General features: G+C 38.1%; 1 protein-coding gene across 1 annotated transcript; it reads left to right on the top strand.

The window, feature by feature from the left end:
- The first annotated feature begins 5,275 nt into the window (after window positions 1–5,275).
- On the top strand, window positions 5,276–20,170 carry LOC111331691 (adhesion G protein-coupled receptor L2). The gene is made up of 21 exons (XM_022936850.2): window positions 5,276–5,429; window positions 5,528–5,579; window positions 7,358–7,567; window positions 8,127–8,197; window positions 8,735–8,767; window positions 10,154–10,286; window positions 10,813–10,968; window positions 11,474–11,558; window positions 11,931–12,117; window positions 12,832–12,878; window positions 13,268–13,382; window positions 14,297–14,400; window positions 14,865–14,967; window positions 15,670–15,841; window positions 16,296–16,371; window positions 16,733–16,799; window positions 17,254–17,339; window positions 17,459–17,588; window positions 18,337–18,378; window positions 18,838–18,885; window positions 19,493–20,170. Exons 1-21 carry the CDS (start codon window positions 5,391–5,393, stop codon window positions 19,523–19,525), a joined length of 1,989 nt encoding a protein of 662 aa, XP_022792585.1. The 5' UTR covers window positions 5,276–5,390; the 3' UTR covers window positions 19,526–20,170.
- Window positions 20,171–20,592: the final 422 nt, after the last annotated feature.

Genomic DNA, 20,592 nt, shown 5'->3' on the forward strand with positions numbered 1-20,592 from the left:
TAAGCCAATATAAATTGCTCACGCTCTCTTATCCCTACCGAGGTCCGGATGGTTGAAGGTTACCAAATCCAAATCTTTGTAACACCCCTCATCCGCTTCTTTGACCTCATTTTTTTATACTTGGTAATGACTTTTGAATTTATTTATCGTGTTATCTTGTAACCGTAGAAGTTAATCGTTTGGCTTATCATTTGGACTGCCATTTGAGAATCACAACGGTTTTCCTGCTTAAGTAAGCAAAGTTATATTTTGGATTATATCCGAAAGGGAAACATTGTCCGATTCCATGCTAAATTTCAAGGATTACTTGGAAAAAGTAAGAGTGCAAAAACTACATTTTGGATTACGTGGAATTCGCCAGCAACCGGCGAATTCTGGCAGATCCGCCCAATGGAGCCGGCTACTATGACCATTCCACCTCCCGGTTTTTGCGTGTCTTTTGGAAAACATTTAATATATTCTAATAAAAGCAGTCATCAATAAAAGTGTTTTTTGTTGGTATCTTGTCTCCTTTTTGGTCGTTGGGTGATTTTTGTAACGAGCTCTAACAATTCAATCAAGAACACAATTGGTACGCTGTGCACCATGTCGAATGGACAGAAGAGAAAGACTGACGATAAATCTGCCTCGATTACCTCTGAACTGTCTTCTGCCTCCTTATGTCCTAATATACTCCTACTTCCGCATTGAAGTCACTTAAGTAAACAAAATTATAATTTGGGATTATATCAAAGGGCAACACTGTCCGATTTTACGCTAGACTCCAAGTAGCAGTTGGAAAGAGCTAAGCCGGATTTATTATCATAATTTAAAAGAAAGAAATAGCGTAAGACAAGCCAACATGACGGCTACAGAAGCCTTCAGTCTTTACTCGATTTCGGGTTGTCGCGCTTAGAAAGCTAATAGAAACATCTCAGTTTACTCTCCTATCCCCCAATGAAGGCAGCCATGTGCTTAAAGAGACAAATATCTAGTAAGCGCTTGAGTTGCACATAGCTGCGCACAGTTTGTAGCTGATTGAAATGTTCGTGTGCATATAGTTATCCCACAATGACGTTGTAGTAAATACCTTACTTTGAGATGGTTGTTAATGATAAGTGGAATTTTAAAAGTTACTACATCGGTATTCTTTCTTTGAATAGACCTTTCGTTAACTGCTGTGATTCTATTCCGCTTTCATCAAATCGTAGTTATTATCATTTCTTGGGTGCCAGAAAATCGTGTCAAACTTGAGAAAGCACCCAGACCTTGCGGTTACTAAATAAGGCACAAAAATTAAGAGGTCAAGTGAGTGGAAGAGGGGAGCATAAAGCCAAAGTTTGAGCAGAACTTCGAATTGATAACCCTCAACCGTCCGGATCTCGATGGCGTGAGGAAAGAAGTTGAGTATAAGTATCCTTCAAGTTGAAGAACACCTTAATTGTGGGAGTAATTTACCAGGACAATTAGCTACCCATGCGTGGCTTTATAGAACCTAGACGAGGAACGATTCTGAGTAACTCTTGCGAAAAAAATTTATAAAATTACAGAATAGGTCAGGAATAAAAATCTCTAGGATTTATTGCACAACAGTCGTGCGATTGAGGAGTGAATACGGTTTTTCAAAAATGGCGCTTACAGTATGAAATTTAGCAAAGTTATTATTTACGATGAGTGGCCCACTTAAATATTCTTAATTCACTCTTTTATTTTCAATCTGTTTAAACTGGCTTTTTCGGAGCAACTTCAGAATACCCGTCCACATCATTTACATATGTCGGGAGGCTTTGAAGAATGAGGTATAATACAATAGACGCTATTCTTATTCAGTGACCTGTAAATGATGTGGCCGGGTATTCTGAAGTTTTTTCTTCTATCGAACTCGGCGAAACAATTATGAGAATAATTAATACTTTTCTATCATTTCTATGGATAAAAAGTAACTTTATCAGCCTATCTTATTCAAATATAAAGAGATGGTTCCCAAATTATTTTTGTTTCCATTGTTTTCTTGTACTGTCTTATCGGTAACAACTATAGCTCAAGGGATTCCAAATTAGCATACGTAAACTAAAAATATAATTTGCATCATAGAGTTTGTAATAGACTGTCTTCGATTAAAAATGTCCTCCATTAAAGTTCGGATTTTTGCGCCAAATTCTGTTAGCCCTTCTCTGGTAAATTGGGATCGAAGAAAGGGATAGTTTAAATGGAATTTTAGTTATCAATTCTGTTTTTAATGTTTTACATTTGTCAGCAGTTTGATAAAATTTATCGTGAGAGGTCAAGCTTCATCTGAATGGACATGGAATTCGCCTCTAAAATTGCAAACGTATTGATCGTATTTATTTCGTAAATGCAAACTTCTTTTATCAAGCTAAAAGCCGCTTCAATCTGGCTTTGATGAAACGTGAAATTAACTTGTGACAAAAGGAAATAATTATTTCCTATCTGATTTGTGACAAATACTGCTGGAAAGGTCAGCAAGTTATGTCTGTCTGTCAGGTAATTCCCTGTCTTAGATTTTTTAGCTTTGTCGGGTTGTTCGATTTCTGATGAAACATGACGCATTAGAAGCCCAGAGTGATTTTAAGAACTCTTAATTATGACAAAAATAATAACGATTAAAAACTATGTATATTGGGCTTCTTAGCAACACTAACCTATGGTTTGTAAATGACTAACTGTTCAAACCCGCTCAAACTGGGATTTACTTATGAACATATCATTTTCTAACTTTGTCTTAAAAGGTTATTACCACCATATGACACAAAAGATCGAAAATTTATTTGAGTTTGAATTGATCGTTAACGCAAGCGCAAAGGCATTATATCCCACAAAGAAGGGATAGCAGAGAAAGACAATATAAATTGTTCACACTCCCTTATTGTACACGAGGTCCGGATGGTTGAGGGTTACCTAATCCAATTCTTTGAGCACCCCTCATCCGCTTGATTGACCTCATTTTTTCTTAATTTGGGTAACGATTTTTTAGTTTGGTTATCTTTTGGCTTATAATTTGGACTACCATTTGAGAATCACAACGGTTTTCTCAATGAAGTAAACAAAATTATAATTTGGGATTATATCAAAGGGCAACACTGTCCGATTTCATGCTAGGTTCCAAGGGGCACTTGGAAAGACTGCAAAAGAGGATTCCAAACTGGCTCCGTTACTTTGATTCATTGCAAACAAAATTTGCAAGCTGTTTTGAAAATCTTTGCTTTCCTCCGCCATCCGGATTTATCACCAAAATTTAAAAGAAAGAAATAGCGCAAGTCAGGCCAACTTGACGGCTACAGAAACCTTTAGTCGTTACTCGGTTTAAAAAAGTACGGACGTCCATCGATCAAATTATGAGATGTAAGTGACCACAGTTGGTCATCTTACAAAAGGGCAGAGGTCCAGTTATGAAGAAGGTTTATGTAAACCTCCCACACTACGGACGTTACCCGCTGAAGGATGAGGTACAATGATTGTATTTATATTAATCGATTCTCTTCTTCCGTCTTTATGGTAAGGCTGATAATGAACTCCACGCTGCGCGTGCGTCGTTCAAATTGTCATGAAAAGGTTCAAATACTTTATTTTAGAAATGTCAAGAGTTAAATGTAGATCTCGTTATTTTTTCTCAGTATAGATTTCAGATTTTTCCATTTTAAAATTTAAAAAATTCGTACTTTTGACATTTGTTATAGCAACTCAAGCGTGACCTTTTGAGATCCCACTGACCCATTGCGGCTGAAATCGAATTTAAATTCAAGCTGTAAATACATGAATTCTGATCAAGATGCTGGGGACAATGTCGTAATTAACACTTGTGACCATCTTAGCAAACTGTATGTCAAAAAGAACGCTCATTCTTAAAACATTTGGAAAGTAATTTTGTGTAAATAGCGTAAGAGAAGTTGCAATTGGTCATCTTGGTCAAGTATAGGCTTGTCTCACCATATAGACTCTGTAGTCACCTCCGCTGCGGCCGGATCACGCATTTCGTTAAAGAAACGATTACGCTTCGTAGAAAAATTTTTCGCTTTAACTCAAAGGTGAATGATTCGGGCTGTGGTTTGGACTGATTTCGCTCAGGCTAGAGATGAAAAGCAAGGTGGTTGATGTTCCTTTTTAAAAATCAATCAGGAAGGAACAGGTCAGCTTACAGCCTTTGTCACGCAAGCCTTTGTCATGCAAGCCTTTGTCTCTCCCGTTGCTATTGTCTCTTCCTTCATGTTTCAGGTTTTTATGTCAGTCGCAGCTCGTTTCCTCCGAAAAGAATATGTCAGATGACGAAATTCGTATTTGAAAACATAGTATAAAGGAGATAAAACTGGGAAATATCCGATGATATCCTCTAAGTAATTTTCCTAAAATTTTAAACAATTTGCCCAATAAAATGAGTCTTCTTTCACTGTTCGTACAGAGAAAGAGACAAACTTTTTCGGTCATAAATCCAGTCTGAAAAATCAATATCCGTCATCTATGGGAAGCTATTTGTACATGTATCGGTTCGTGTTGTGCGAAAAAAATCTGAAGACAGCTTATAGATATCATCGTCTATTTGTAATTAGACATCCACTGCTATTCGAGGCTCCGATTTTTTGCGAACTTAACTTTACACCCGGAAAACTAAGGGCCTCGCAGAAAAGATCAACCCCACGAATGAATATCCGAGAAGAGGTTTTCACTAAGGTGCACGTGTTTGTAGTCCGATTAATCCTTATCTTGGGTTAAAATACGTTGACATGGTAGTGCTGCAGCACCCTTTCGGATCGTGCCCCCAACATGTGGATCCTGTAAAAGCTGCCTGATGGGTAGAGTCTTAATAACTACGCTAGTTTGGATAATCAACCCTCACGAACCACTGAAAAACCGCAAAGGCAGTGATGCAGACAAACGGTCGATCATTGATTTTGTTATCTTAGTGCCTTGGAAAACCATGGAAGACCAGAAGAGGCTAAGAACAAAAAATATTTTTAAATAAAAAATTGCTATTTTTAAAATCTATCAATTCCTCAAACATGTTAACAGTTACGATAACCGTTTTAATTATGCTCAGTAGCACCTGCCTCTAATAATGCCATAAATAAACGTGTCAAATTTTCTCCTTTGAGAATGATCGAGGGAAATGTTGAAGTCGACGGACTTCGCTTTTGCTTTGTTAGGAAATTGTTTCAATATTTCGATTCAGTTGTTTCAAGCTGATTCATTAACTTTGAGAATGCGAGTTAACAGCCAGTGTTTTTCCTTCATTACCATGGACACTGAGTTAAGACGATTAATAATTTAAAGTAACAAAAAATTTGCATATTTGTGTTTGTTTTGCAAACCAGAAGGTCCTCGAGAATCGAGGAAATTATGCACAATTCGGTTTTCTTTTCGTAGACGAAGAAAAATTGCGTGAACAACTAAAGAAAATGTGGAGATTTATATTCCTTTTCCTCTTCCTTCGTGAGGTACTGTTGTTTTTGAGCTCATTTTTATGAATTTCTCACCTGATTCCTGAGTCCGAAGTGTGACTGTCGACTTACACGTATCTGATATTTCTCTGTAGGCCGAAAAGGTTTATTCTGCGGCTGAAAACCGAACCACAACGATCGTCACGGGTAAGTTAAGAATATGAAAAGTCAGAAATTAGGCGATCAAGTTAGCATCACATTTGAAGCATTATCTCATATTATTTATCCGCAAAACCAACCGTTAATAAAGTTTGCTCTTATGCATGCGGGACTAGGCGTTTATTCCGTTTTCCGTAAACGTTTCATAGCACATCGAAAAATAATTAACAGATTTCAAAGTCTCTAATTTTTTTTTTTCAACTCCGCTTTTTGGTCAGCCCCGAAAAATTTGCCGAGTAATTCTAAGGTTTACTTATCATTTACGATTGGACTGCGGTTGGTCTTTGCGGAAGACTTTATCGTCAATGACTGAGGATCGTGGCTAAAAAATTTTGACCTTGAGATCTAGCTTGTAGATGTAAAAGAGATTTTGCACTTCATTTGAAAGCAATTTGACTTTCTAACCACAGAAATGGCTAGAAATTGTTAAACTGCGTGGGTTTTCACAAGATTCCCCAGATGAAAACTAGCTAAAAAAAAAGTGTAATTGTAATGCTATTGTTATGCATGTTGTATAAACATACGTACAGGAGCCGTTATTGATCGACTCTCTAAGAACCATCATAGTGGCAATGATACTATCAAGATAAATAAAATGAGTGGGCTGGCAGTCCGATTTAGTAGTCGTACACACACACACAAAAAAAAATGAGTACACTTATATGTTTGAGTCGGTGACAAAGTTGCAGTGCCACGATACACAGTGTGTGGTAACACGACGGTACAAGGTTTCTTTTAGAGTGGTTCATTCTGTATTCAAAATCAATCTCGATCCTTTTTCTTCTTATTGCTCTTAAAGCATCACGTGACTGAATATCCCCGGCTAAAACTAAACTGATATCAAAGTAATATTCCCAAGTTGCAATCAAACCTGAATTATGAAAGAGAGTTTCGCTCAGAAAAAGAGATAAAACCTCGTCTCTCGAGAAAGGAAATGTTTGAAAGACATTCAAATTGAAAAATATGGGTGAATATCACGATTTGTATAGATCTGCAAAGTGATGTGTTGTTGTTGGCTGATGCAGTGTTTGAAAATTTCAGAAAGACATGTTTGCAATAATTATTACAAAGTTCAGATCCTTGTCATTATTTTACAAGTCCTGGTCTTAGTTGGAATGCAATATTTAAAATGGTTGGCATCAAACTTGAACTCAATGATAACAGATGTTGACAAATTTTTATTCATTGGAAAAGGGATCGTAAGCAGCCACAAACCCAAAAACTTCAGAACACTTTCAGCATTCTGAACGTATGTAAAGCCATTAAACTGGGCCTGTCCACGCAGAAGGATTTTTTGTTTTAAGAGACCTAGAATGCTTAGGCTAAATTTAGAGGCTTATCTAAACATTTATGCGATAAAATGAGTACCTGATGGGCTCTCATTTTCTTAATCATGTTTGAAGAGATATGCTGAAGAAATTTTCCCTGTATCTACAATGTAGTGTAAGATTGAAAAACTAAATTGAAAGAAGTCAGAAAATGCCCTTAAAGATCATTTTTCAACCCGGCAAAATTGGTTAATAAATCATTTTGTTAATTTGAAGTCAAATGTTTTAATCTTTCATTTCATTCGATATAAATTCTAGTATTGACTTATAACGCTGTATAGGAGTCGGTGAGTGAATTTTGAGTACTCACAGTATTGGGTAACTCTTTCCATTTCTTTCTGCGTAGCTACTCGAGCTTTGTACAACTGCCGAAGCCAAATGGCTTGTGAGGAAAAATGATACTTTGTCGCACAATTGTAACGATTGTCTGATTTTCAGAGAGCACTGTAATATCAAACACGACAGCAAGTGCTTCAGCTAGCGCAGATGTCCCACCCAGTGCTTCGTCGGAAAGTACAGCTGTTTCTGGAACAGTGACACTGGAAATGAGCACATCCATATTTGGCAATATATCTGGAAATAATATTCAACCGTCGGCAACCGCTGACTCGCAGCAAACTTCGCAGACTGTAAATGCACCTGCAACAGGTACTTCTCTACGCTCTGTGTAAATTCAATTTTGTTTATCTTTAAAGTCGAATTTAATTCTCCATCTACTCAATTACATAGCTATGTTCACGAGTGTATTTTAGTTTAATATTTTGGGAGGTAAAAGTCAGCTTGTTTTTCCGTAGATGGAATAAATGTTATCAGTGTGACATCTTGCATCGAATGCAGTGTTACAACTGGAATATATCGTTCACAACCTAGAGAACTGAACTGACGTAAATTGAAACCTCTAGTTAATTAAGCATCCTACAGTGAGGGACTTATAGGATTTAGGATTTTAATCATAATTCTTGACTTTTAATTCACCATTAGTAAGGTGTCCACAAATAGTTTACGTAAATGTAAGCTAGAACTACCCGACCCGTTAATAAAGTTTTTATCTTATCTTATCTTAACTCTACCTGTGCACTTGGCGTAGCTCTATTAATTTTGTAACAGTTACATGCGTCGTAGTCAACCGTGAAAAATTTACCAGTAATTATACGCACAACTGAGACGTTATTTTGTTTAATTAATTACCATACCACTAAAATTTCAGCTGCCCCCAAGCTGGGCTGTATGAATGTCAACTGGAATAACCCCGTATGTCAGGATCCAAAGTGCGTAAAGGTAGGTTAACAAACACGTGCATAGGTTTCCAAGATTTCTTACATAAGGCGGGCGGGAAATTTTTGATGAGAATGAAAAGGAGAATTTGTTTTGAGACAAATTAGCATTAAGAACTCAGGAAGGGAGAAATAGGTCGGTGCTTCGTTTGTGTGTACGTGTAACTTTAAAAGATATATAGGGTTCGTAATGATATTAAAGAGCGCGCACCAAACCTGCTAAAACACTGTTGAAGACATTTCCACTCCAGAAAGAGACTCTGTTCAAATTACATTATATGTTCTGTTGAAGCTAGACTCGAGAAACCCATTACCATAGAACCTTAAAACCTTACACAGTCGAGAAGCACAGAGGCTTTTAATTTAGGCTACAGTGAAGATGTGAGTGTCACTTCCGGTTTGATATGATTTAACCGAAACTGCGATCGGGGAAGGACTGATTTGCATAAAAAGCGGGCACGTACAGATCTGCCATCCAAACCCATCTTTGTTTGGAACGTAAATAAAACTGGATTTTTTTTTAATTTAATTCTTCTTTTAGGATCAGATGATGGCCGTTTCTAACTGTATGAAGGTAACGTGCTCTTACTTTTGAATAAATAACGAACTAATTGATCAAAAACCAGCTGAAACAAAGAATGATTATTTTTACCACTCTCCTGTTTGTTTCAAAGCTATATTTGGAGAGTGACACCAATGAAAAAGTAATTTTAACTAATAGAGCGCATTGCCAAGGCTTAGCTCTGTTTGTTATGTAAATGAGATCAAGATTTTGCTACGTTTTGGCCACAACCCTAGCGCCGTTTATTTGCTAACACCTCAACTAAATTACATTGTCTAGAAATGTGATTTATTTCTAGCAAAGGTGAAGGCAAAACTGCATGCCTCGTGAACCCGATGATACCCCTACACAAACACACTACCACGGGAGGGAAGTGGGTAGGAAAACGTTTCAGATCTGAAGCTGGAAAATTAGAGGACCGAAACCTGGTCTGCATGGATTTAAGCCCTCATAACTAAGAGTTCCGTATGTAGACTGACCCTAACTAATTAAATATCAACTAATGAATTTGAATATATGAAAATCATATTTCTCTACCGCGGTTATTTAAGAAATGTATGAAAGCGATCCTCGCAGTAATGAAAACTACTTAAGCATTAGTGAAAATAGGGCCTGAAAAAAATTCTGGCCTCAACGGGAATTGAATCCATGACCTCTGCGATGCCGGTGCAGTGCTCTAGCTCAGTTGGTAGAGCACTGCACCGGTATCGCAGAGGTCTGAATTTTCTTCAGACCTTATTTTCATTACTACTTAAGAAGTGTTCATTACTGCGAGGATCGCTTTCATACATTTCTTAAACATTAACTGGCGTTGCTAGCTGCATGAAATAATCTATTCCCTATAGGAATAAATCTTCTTTTAACTTGACTGACACTATTGGGAGATGCCCGCCATGCTTTGGCCAACTCCTCGTTATTTAAGTTTAAGATTCGCTTAAAATATCACAAGAAAATTTTAAAAGTTCAAAGGATCAATACATAGCTGCCGTTCATTTCTACAACAACAACTTCGTTATTACGTATTTCGCAGAAACACATAAGATTTTGCTTTGAATTCAAAAACTCAACCATTTATTTTCACAAATGTTTCCATAATCGAACCAATAAGGTAGGTTTTCTGCGGACAGAAAGTGCACTTTAGCAAGCGAAGTTACAATGCACATGAAACACAACAAAACTTACCGACTGTTTCGAGCTTAGAGCGTCCAACAAGGACAATTTACGGTAACAAAAAATGTGCTAGTGCGAATAGGACAGTTCTCCTTTAATGAGCGCATGGTAGATTTCTCGGATGCTTACGTACGAATATAGGCAAGCAATGGGAGCTACATTCGTAAAATCATCCAATTAATTTGGAAGGGAAGGATTTTGCGACTCTCCCCTTTCTGCTTTTTTTAGGACAAGCCAGAAAATTTTTCTTTTCCAAACATGGACGTCCCAGAACATGTCATGGACCTGGGAATGTCCCTCGCAAAGACAATAAAGGCTAATGATGTAAACAAGACTGAAGTAATCATCACGGATAATATGGGTAAGGATCTCAGCCCCTGAGACCTTGAGAAAAAAATCTAGATATACTTCTTAATACTTAACAAGTAGAAAATTCTCTTAATGACATTGCTATATGTCATCACTGTTGATCTAGTTCCGTAAAGGAGTAAAGGAGCGGTTTAAAATACGCATTGCGGACCTTTTGTTTTTTTATTTACGCTCAAGACAACGAGCAAGAGCGTGTTGGAGCCTCCAGAAGCGCGAGTCACATGCGAGAAGAGGAGTGCGATAAAATACTGAGCCTGTAACCACCCTACTGTTGAAGCTGTTTCTCCGTTCATGTGTGAACTGACCTATCAAATTGGTTATTTGATATCATGTGATCATCGATTGTTTTTCAACAACAGCGTGGCAGTCGTATCATGCTGTTGTATTGAGGAAGCTATTCGAGATGCCCTTCATTTAATTTCGAACGAGCCAGCTGTAAAGGATAAGCAAAGGAAATGCGTCCATGATATATCTACCAGCACAAAATAATAATTAATTGATTTATTTTTTGCTTTCAGCTATGGAGGTCGGTCTTTTTAACTGTGGAGAAAAGAAAAACAGCACCGAGAAACCTGCACTCATATTTCCCAGCTACTCTCACCCAGAATTCACTGACAAGTGGAAGGCTATGGGTGATTCGGTTGCTTTCCCATTGGAAGAGCTTCCTCTATCCGGTAAAAACGCTAGAAGAGAAAGGGACGGCGAAAACAGTGTTATTTAAATATATTAAAAGCATTATGTTATTCTATTTTGATCAATTCACTCAACCAAAGAGCATTAAAAACAGATCTAGAGTCTTAAACAATGTTTTCCCAACCAAGTTTTCTGAGCGAGAAATCCGGTTGCCTCGGCCACTTTTCAAGATTCCAGGTTCTTCTCCTCTTTGTGGGCTCATAACTTTGGAGCTACTGCAATCTTCAACAGAATTTTACTTTGAGAATTATTTTGCGTCAGTTATTCTACGTGACGAATTGGTTTCCCACGAAAGATTGGCAAAAGACCAAAATTTGTGCATGAGCAATAAGATATTACATTTTCTTTACTTTTCTTCGGTGAGTCTGAAGAAATATTTACATGTAACAGTACAAAGCATGTTCCAACAAAGGCAATTTCTGACCGGACTACCGAAATTCAGGCATTGCATTTCACATGCTCTAATAGATCTTATTTTCTGTACAGGGGATGTCATGTATTCTGTCGCCATTTTACCAGATGTCATGGGAGGATCATATCTGGATAAAGACATGATGGCTTGGCAGGACAAGTAAGCTTACTTTTTTTGTTACACAGGCTTGTTGAGCATTGGATTGATAATCTATATGATCGGTTAAACTGGGTTCCATCGCCTTTTATTGCTGCTACGTTCTACTTCCTTATGAAATGGAAAATGCTTTAATTTTAAAAGTTTGATTTGTATTGGCAATCTGTTTTCATTTTCTCCATTACAAGCTGTATCCTTGTTTCTTCTTGATTCTTGGAATTTTTTCTTTTTTTTTTCATTTTATCGCGCTAATATTTAGTTGAATACATGTAAGTTTTGTACGTCACTCCCAACTCCCCTAGCCCCTCCTTAACACCAAATTTAGATATCGTGAAGAAGCTCCATTAAATAAAGTCATCTATTTTCGGTTTGTAGCCATATTCCAGGTTCAGCTATGTCTGAACTGTACGTGATTGGTGACAAACTCATGACCCGAAAGAAAGTTCCAAAGAGACGAATCAACAGCAACTTGCTGTCCGCGAAATTTCTTCATAAAGACAAAAGTAGAATGCTGCGTGGACCAATGACAAAACCAGTCTTGATCACGCTGCAACATCTTCATGTAAGCTCTTTCAATAAAACATCGATACGTCAATGTGTGGTAAAGGATTTACAAGAACAGTTAACAACTATTCACCGAAGTGGAGGTGGTTAGTGGTGGATATTTACCGAGCCGCTTCGCAGCTCGGTAAATATCCACCACTAACCACCTCCACTTCGGTGAATAGTTGTTTTAGTATATACTAAAACAGTGAGACAATATACACCACCGTCGTTAATTTGAGTGATTTCTTCGCTTGTCACGGATGCAAACGGGGCGCCATTTTTTCCCGAGTTGCTCGGAGGTAAATAGCAAAGGATATTCGGAGTTTGACTAGCCAATCAGAGCGCGCCTTCAACGCTATCTACTGTTTTAGTATATACTAATATACTCTACCCTAACTGTGGTCATGCACTTCTAGCATTTACCGAGCCTGCCGGGCAGGAGTGATTTTGGCCAGCGCCTGCTCGCCACCCAGACACTGCATGCCAGCATTTATTGCTTAAGGATGTCTTCTAAATAACATGTCAGCTTTTTTTCTTTATGTCGTTTAACTGAGTTTTTCATTTTCCTTAAATAAATCGCGCCAAAGTAAGAATTAGGACACTACAAGAGAAAGTCCCAATCAGAACGTATGGTTGGTAGGATCAAATAGATCCTGTGATTTATGAACATTTCGTTGAGGTTAACTTCATACATTTTATGGAACTCGACCTAAATCTTTATTTTCTACAGATCACTGAAGATCATTTTGATCCAAAATGCGTTTACTGGAATAGAAGGTAAGAGGAATGAGTGCTTTTTATAACGTAATATTTCATGTCGTAATCTATGAGAGTTCGCTCAAATGAACGCTGTTGTTGCCTTTTATATGCGAAGAAAAACGTTATCAGTCAATTGACGGCGGATCCTCTCTAAGGCATACAAGTTATCCAGTGAGTAGGGGTGGGAAAGAATTAAAAAAAGATATATTGTCCTAGTCGTAATGCGGCAGTCGAAAACGATTTTTCTCCACCATTATGAAAGATGACTGTTAGCTGAAACGTCAATGTTTCCGCCATAGCTTGTTACTAAAGGAAAACTAAAGTCGAAGTTTATAACATAATGTGGTGCTGAAGAGTTTTGAGTCTTGAACCTTTGACATAAAAATATTTCACCTTCTTTATTTTAGTCTCAAAGCGTGGTCCAATGATGGTTGTAAAGTTGGAAAAACCAGCAAATCAGAAACCGTCTGTGAATGCACGCATTTTTCAACATTCGCGCTGGTAATGAGTGTAAATGAGAAGGTTAGTGGTTTAATACAATGTAAAGAGGGTTTGATCGTACCGTCACTTGGGCTGTTCGAATCTTCAAGGTAACTGTTAAACTGGTAAAACTGGTCATTGATCCCAACTAGAGCCACTTTTAAACCTCCTGCAATGCTGAAAAAGACCACGCGCGCTATTCTCGTTTAAAAGCAAAGGGACAACTTGAACGTCTGTTCTGAGATACACGTTTTATCGCAATTCGACAGTTTGGTGCACTTCTCCTGTGAACCATACCGCTTGCATTAAGTTGCATTTATGCGATGAATTAGTGCAATCAGTATGATGTTCGGTTGCACGATTACGGCAATCAAGTTATGGGACATGGAAGAAAGTGCCATGGTGAACCTTCAACCTTGTTTTCAACCGAAAGGGAATTTCGAACCTCGACTCTTTTATAAATAGCGCTCGAAACTTTCCAAATGTGTTTTTTTTAATGGGGAGGATCTGTGACATATTCACCAAAACTTTCTTTAAACGACGGCAATATAGCATCAACAAAAGGGAAAAACTACACCGCGAGCTCCGAGCAACCATTACCAGTCATCGTTCCAGAGTGCATTGCGCACTATTCAAGATGGCGGCCGCGGGAAATTCGAAGTGACTGCTAGAACCTTCTTGGAAAACAATAAAAAAAAAAGCAAATCGTATAGTGAGGCAAATTTTCATTGAGAAGTACATTCGCAACATTTTGAGCGCTATTTGTTAAAAGAGGGGAGGTTTCTTTAAAACTCCACTGGGATTCTGCATTTCGGGGATTGTTGTTGTTTTCATAATTGAATTGCCGGAGGGACAGTGGATATTTGGTTTTATTTTTGCATCAGTGTGAAGCGATAATTTGAAAGCTGTGCTAATAGCTGCGAAGTAATTTTTTTGTCATGTATTCATCTTCTTAGGTGGATGACGCGGATCGCAAAATGGTCGTTACTGTGGCTACTGTATTAGGATCATTCTCCTTGCTTGCTTTGCTGATCTGCGCTATTGTCGCCATTGTTATCAAGTAAGAAAGTTTTTCGTGACACTGCTGTTTTTTCAGAAAGCATTAATACCATTATCACATGGAAAAAGCACCAAATACTGTGTTGCGTGACCAGCTTATAGGAAACTCAATAAGGGTCAAGAAGAGTTTCATTTCTTCTTTTAAATTACCGCCCAGTCTTAACAAAGGTCGTATCCAATACCTACGATAATGGATATGGAAACTGATACAGGCCCTTAAATACAAGCATAAAATGCTTTGCAACCTTAACTAGCAGAAATAAATAGCACTAAAGCTATCACTTCAGAATTTTGGATTTGCCTCGTCAAGAAATATGCTCATAATCAAGGGGAAAACTTAATGATCCGAACAGAAAAAGCAAAACCAAAGAAAGGAAGATTAAAAAGTAAACTTGTGTAAAATAGACGGTGATTTCATTCTTACATTGCTTCACTGCTCATTGGATATGCAATTCTTTACTTCAGCTATCATCAGAGGGACAACATGCGCATTGCTCTTAACATTGACGTGTCTCTTTTGCTCAGTCAGCTGGTTTTCTTCATTGGTTTATCTACCGGCCATAACTCGGTGAGCACAATTTGACTCCAATCCTCTCCGCGCTAAGAAACCGATCATTACTCCCTCGAAGGAAAGGGTTTAGAGGTGTTTGTTAACGTCATGATAAAATCATCTGAACCCCTTAAGGTTTAATTTGAATGATTAAAAACTGGATCATTGTATAATGCAATTCAAGACTTTTTATCAGCTTAGCCATTATGGTATATGAGCCAATATACCATAAACTACAAATATGGTAAGCATACACGTCAGCTTAAAATTAAAAGGGAGCGAAAAAATTTAAGATTTGGTAAGATTTGTCTAATATCTTGGGGGCGTTTTAAATAAAACAATTATTCCACTCGTGCTTGTTGGACATGAGATGATTATAGCCAACTCAGCGCTACGCGCCTCGTTGGCTATCTATCATCTCATATCCAACGCGTGCGAGTGGAATAATTGTTAAGTATTCCCCTCATTGGCAATCAACTTTCTATAGTCCTCTCTTCATCCTCTGTTGGCTACAAATGGTCCACTGAAAACTGTAATCCTCCCAAAAATTCTCCTCCTCCCATCTCCCCACGTTGACAAATAATGACTGGCGACGACTGAACTTCCTTCGTTTAATGACTTGTGGACCCCAAGGCCCCATTCGCACTGATGCGTTTTTTCGTTTTCCGAGCATGCCGACATACTTTTTACCAAATAATGTCGTTGCAACTCTCCTTATAGTATTTCGCCAATCCCAAAACATGTGACGTGGTCAATCCTTTCGTGCACTTTTTTGAGCTGGCAGCTCTGTCTTGGTTACTGATGGAAGCAATGTACTACTACTCCACACTCAAGCCGCTGTTCAACGAGAAAAACACTGTACCCATCGTGTTTTATTTCGCTGTGGGATGGGGTGAGTTGTTAAAATGTTTCGCTGTGAGATGGGGTAAGTTATTAAAATGTTAATTGGATTTTTGACTGAAAAAGCTCATTACAGGGTTCTACACAGAATCCTTCAATTTTCTTCATTTTTTAACCCTGTGACTAAACCTTTCAATTTGGATGCAATTTTTAACACGATAACAAATCTGAACAACATACTGACTGAGTTGTTATCTGCTTTGTTATATCTTCATCGTTTTTCGGTGATTAAAGGCGTTTGGATGGAATTTTTGGGAGAGTTCACGAGAAATCCGACGAATTAGGTGTCTTTAGATCTACAGAAATCGAAATCTTACTTCGAAAGACCAAGAGTTATAGAATATCTTTCAAGAGAATAAAGTCATAAGCCATCAGCATCGGTTGGTTACACTGCGGCATGACTGATCTTAAAAAACCGTTTGCTTTCGAAATCCTTGTTCTTTCAGGAGTACCTGTAGCCTTTGCAAGCGCATGCGCAGACTTCGCCTACCCTCACTTTGGTGTGCCAGGGAGGAGTGAGTTGTAAGTTCTTTCAATTGTACTTGCTGATTGATGGTTTAAAGGAATTTTCAAATTAGACTTAATGAGAATGACAATTACAATTTGCAGATTTAGCATCTCGCCTATCGCTAACTTGAACACCAATGATATAAACGTTTAAGACTAGGAACACGATGACCATCACGATTGCGACCAGCGTAGAACCTCGTCAGATATAATAAAATGCACCGCGCACAGTCTGCTTTTTTTCTTTTCTTTGAAACTACCATGGGATGGACTCCAAGATAAGAACGAAGAAATCCGCTCCATGAGCACAAATGCACTGACCGGAAGTATTTGAAAGACTCGGGCGCCCGTCTAATCTTTATTTCACCCTTTGTAGTTGTTGGATGTCTATTCGCGGAGGTGAGGCGTGGTTTTTTGGAACACAAGTGTTGATTCTTCTAGTGGTGAGTTTAATATCTTGCAGCCCATCATTATCAGTGCAACAGGAAGAGCGAATCTCCGCCTTCGGCGAGATTAGAGACAAGTTGGTGAGAGGTTTGCCGGGGGGCCTGGCACTAATAATTATCAGTGGTGGCAGTGCTGCAGACCTCCCGGCGGTTCGTGTTGCTCAAAGCCTGGAAATTTCTCAAAGGCGAAGAAACACGCTTATTTAGGCTCTGAAAACTAGGGCCTACTCGTAAGATATGAGTTTGACTTCTATGGATGTGTTAATAATAATGATAATATTAAATTGGATTATCTTTCGATCACTGCATAGTTAAATCCTAAAAGAATATTTCGTTAGCATTAGCAACAATCACAATAACCAGCTGCTGACTCATTGACTTATCATGTTCTCGGAAGCCTCTCGGAAGGCTTTCAATCAACTTCCACTTATTTGATAATCTTTTTTTTAAGTTGAATCTTGCCGCCCGTGCGTTTATCGCGAAGGAGATCGCTTACTGGGAAGATGATCCGGATGACATCAGAATCGAACAAGCCAGGTAAGCCACAAAGACCTATCACAAGCTATTATCCAACCTTATGAGAGTAACCAGAGTAGCCAATGAAAGCAATATTAAGTAAGTTTTTAAAGAACTAATTATTGTCAAACGCGATGCAGGGGTCGGATGATGACGTCATTAGTGTTAATGATGGTGATTGTGATGACGTGGCTTTTTGGTATCTTGGCTATGAACAACACGGACAAGAAGATCTTCCATTACGTCTTCATTGTTTTCTACACATTCCAGGTAGGAGCGATGGATAATCGTCTCAATCTCTTCTCTTAATAGCCGTTCCATTCCCTAGATCTCATTATTGTTTATTCTTAAAGTCCGCCATTTTCATGATGTTACTTTGGAGAATCTGGTATTTGATCAACTAATAATCCCTCAATTGATATTTTTCCTTTTTCTCTTCACTTTTCTGCTTCAATTTGAATTGAAAATGTAAGGAGAAATAATTGACAGTCACTCACCCCCTTATTACAAATTTCTTTCTCTACCCAATCTTCCGCTGCCTTTTAAATCAATGATGGCGACCATTTTTTGTTACGAAAATACTGAATACTCGCTCGCAGAAAATACGCTTGCGCTGCAGGCTACAACGTTCCCACACGCTTGGCTAAAGGTTTACTTTTAATTTGTCTCAGACAACCAAAGAAACATCAAATAACCAAAATGATAAAAGTATTGAATCAAGGGGAAACTATCCCTGATGAAATGCCGGGTTGACTGCCCGTTATGTGGTTGCACAGTTAGACATCAACTATTACTGAATTCAATGTTCTCCCGTTTATTATGAAGAGGACTGCTTCACTGTTTCAAACATTTCAATTTTATCATTGATGGACATCGCAATACAGTGTTCTTGTCAGTTAGAAAGCTATTCAACACAAGAGTACACGTAATTTGTTTTCTACTACGATAATAAATCCAGATATTCTACTTATTTTTTACCTTATATTTTATTTTACTTTATATTTTACTTACTTTGAAGGGCTTACTGGTTCTACTTTTTTACTGTGTCCGCAACCAGGAAGTAAGTATCATTATTTATCTTGACGCTAGTCAAGGTTATTCTGTTCCCTTTGTCTCTCTGCTTCCCAAATGGCGCACAAAAGACGTTGAAACGCACAATCGAGAGGAGAAGTAATCCGGGATGCATCTATTTAAGTTCTTGTCACTAGATATCAGTGAGTTGGACAACAAAGTACTTTTTTGAATTTTTATGTTGGTATCTAATCTCGTAGCCAAATCATGGCATGTATGGCAGCAACGTGCTCCTTCAGATCGGTGGGTAACCCCCGGGCTTTTGGGTTTTGCACAGAGCTAACAACCCTGTCATGTGAAAACCTTTTTGTTACGGAAACGGCAACGTATAACTCACATGAAGCATTTGGCCAGAATTAAGGAGCCTCCCCAGTCCAAGCCACAGATAGTAGTGAATGTTGAGGGTAACACACCAAATCAAACTATATTTTCGATGTTTTCTTTGCAGATGTGGGACTTCCACAAGGGCAAAAAGGACGAAGAAGAGAGAGAAAAGGTAGTTAAATCAGAAACGACAACAAAACAAACAAACAAAAAAAACGAAGCATTTTTCAGTGCTTCAATATAAACCTCCCATAAAGTCATGGTTATAAAGGGGTCTTCTTGAACATCATAACCCCTAAGAGAGAATAGCAGCTAGTTTCCGCCCACAGCATCGTCCCTGAATCAAACATTAAGTCCACTGTGAGAATAAAGGAAATCTTCAGAATTAAACAAGTTCTCTTTTTCAGTACCATGGGAAGTGTATAAGGAGCAGTATCGAGAATATGCGAACTAACTTTACGGTCTGCGGCGTTAATCCTATTAGTTGGTAATTGTCTCAACGATACGTACCACAAAGGCAGTCACACCTGCAAAGATAGAGCAGTTGAGAACTAGAATGTAATTCTAAGCCAAGAAATGTTATTACTCCATGTTTACCTTGAGACTCCACTAATTGCTAAAAAAATATTTCATGTTACTGAGGCTAATCTTTATACGTTGTTATACCCAAACCTAAATAATTTGATTAAAAATATGCATCAAAATAGACTGAACCAGTTTATCCAGATAGCATACTCACAGATTTTAACAAATCTATTATTCTTCCTTTTTTTTTTCAGAAAAAAACTTACGACTTTGTGTACCATCCATAAGAGCAAAGAGTGAACTGTCAACACTAGTTGATTTTGTAAAAACAACTTTTGATAGTTGACTGCACCGGCTTTGATTTGTTTCACTAGTTTCTTTTAGTTAACGAACTAAAAAGGACTTACAAAGCAACTGCCTTTTTTCATTGTAGATACCGTAAAAATAGTTTAAGTTCTCATGACGATGTAGGAGAAGTTAAGCAAAACATGTACGGTAAACGGCAAAAAATTGACCTTCTTGGATTTGGCTGTTTGTGTACTAAAACAAAATCATTTGCATTAACCGTGAGCAAGACATTGTTTATATTTCCCTGTTGGATTGATTGGGGAATTAATGGTGAGTGAGCAATTTCAGAGGTCATTCTTACCGTTCACCATTTTCGTAAACGCAACGCTTAAAATTGCTTGTCCTATTCACACTTTCACATATGTAGTATATCTTGATTTTTAATAGATGACTTACCCTATAGACGAGTATGAGTTTTCAGATGAGAAATTTACAGAGATGTAGCCTGAATTCGCAGTTCAAGATCCATCAATGTATCAATTCTAGTGTAATCTGACAATTAGCATTACTCTTCTCGTTACTATGTAATTTTACACAAGCTCCCTTTCAGGACGAAAGATGTCAATAAACACCGAATAACAATCTACCGTCGCATGTTTCATCTTTCTCCGAAAACAATATTGATCACTCATTGGCGTGAAAGGATGAAATAATTAAGACAGATGCTGTCCTCTATTCTTTGCACGTATATGACCGTCCTGATCACCACCCCTTTAGTCCAAAATATATAATGCTCTTGTGGTAGAGAGGATTAGATGAAATCCATTATAAAGGGTCACCAATTCAACGACCGCACGACTACAATCCACCTAAGTCAACCAGCGGAAGAGGAAATTCGCAAATTGGTCAATTTTGGACAGCAGCGCGTCACAATTCGTTGGCGGTTTTTTTTTTTTACTGCTTCTAATATAGTTAATCTCGTTTTGAGCACCTTTCCCAGCGTAACCAAATAACGGCTGTGAGGGAGATGATCCCTCTCAAGGTCTCGAAAACTGGGGAGACTGGA

This window comes from Stylophora pistillata, chromosome 3 (genome assembly GCF_964205215.1).
Source record: "Stylophora pistillata chromosome 3, jaStyPist1.2, whole genome shotgun sequence".
NCBI classification, from domain to species: domain Eukaryota; kingdom Metazoa; phylum Cnidaria; class Anthozoa; order Scleractinia; family Pocilloporidae; genus Stylophora; species Stylophora pistillata.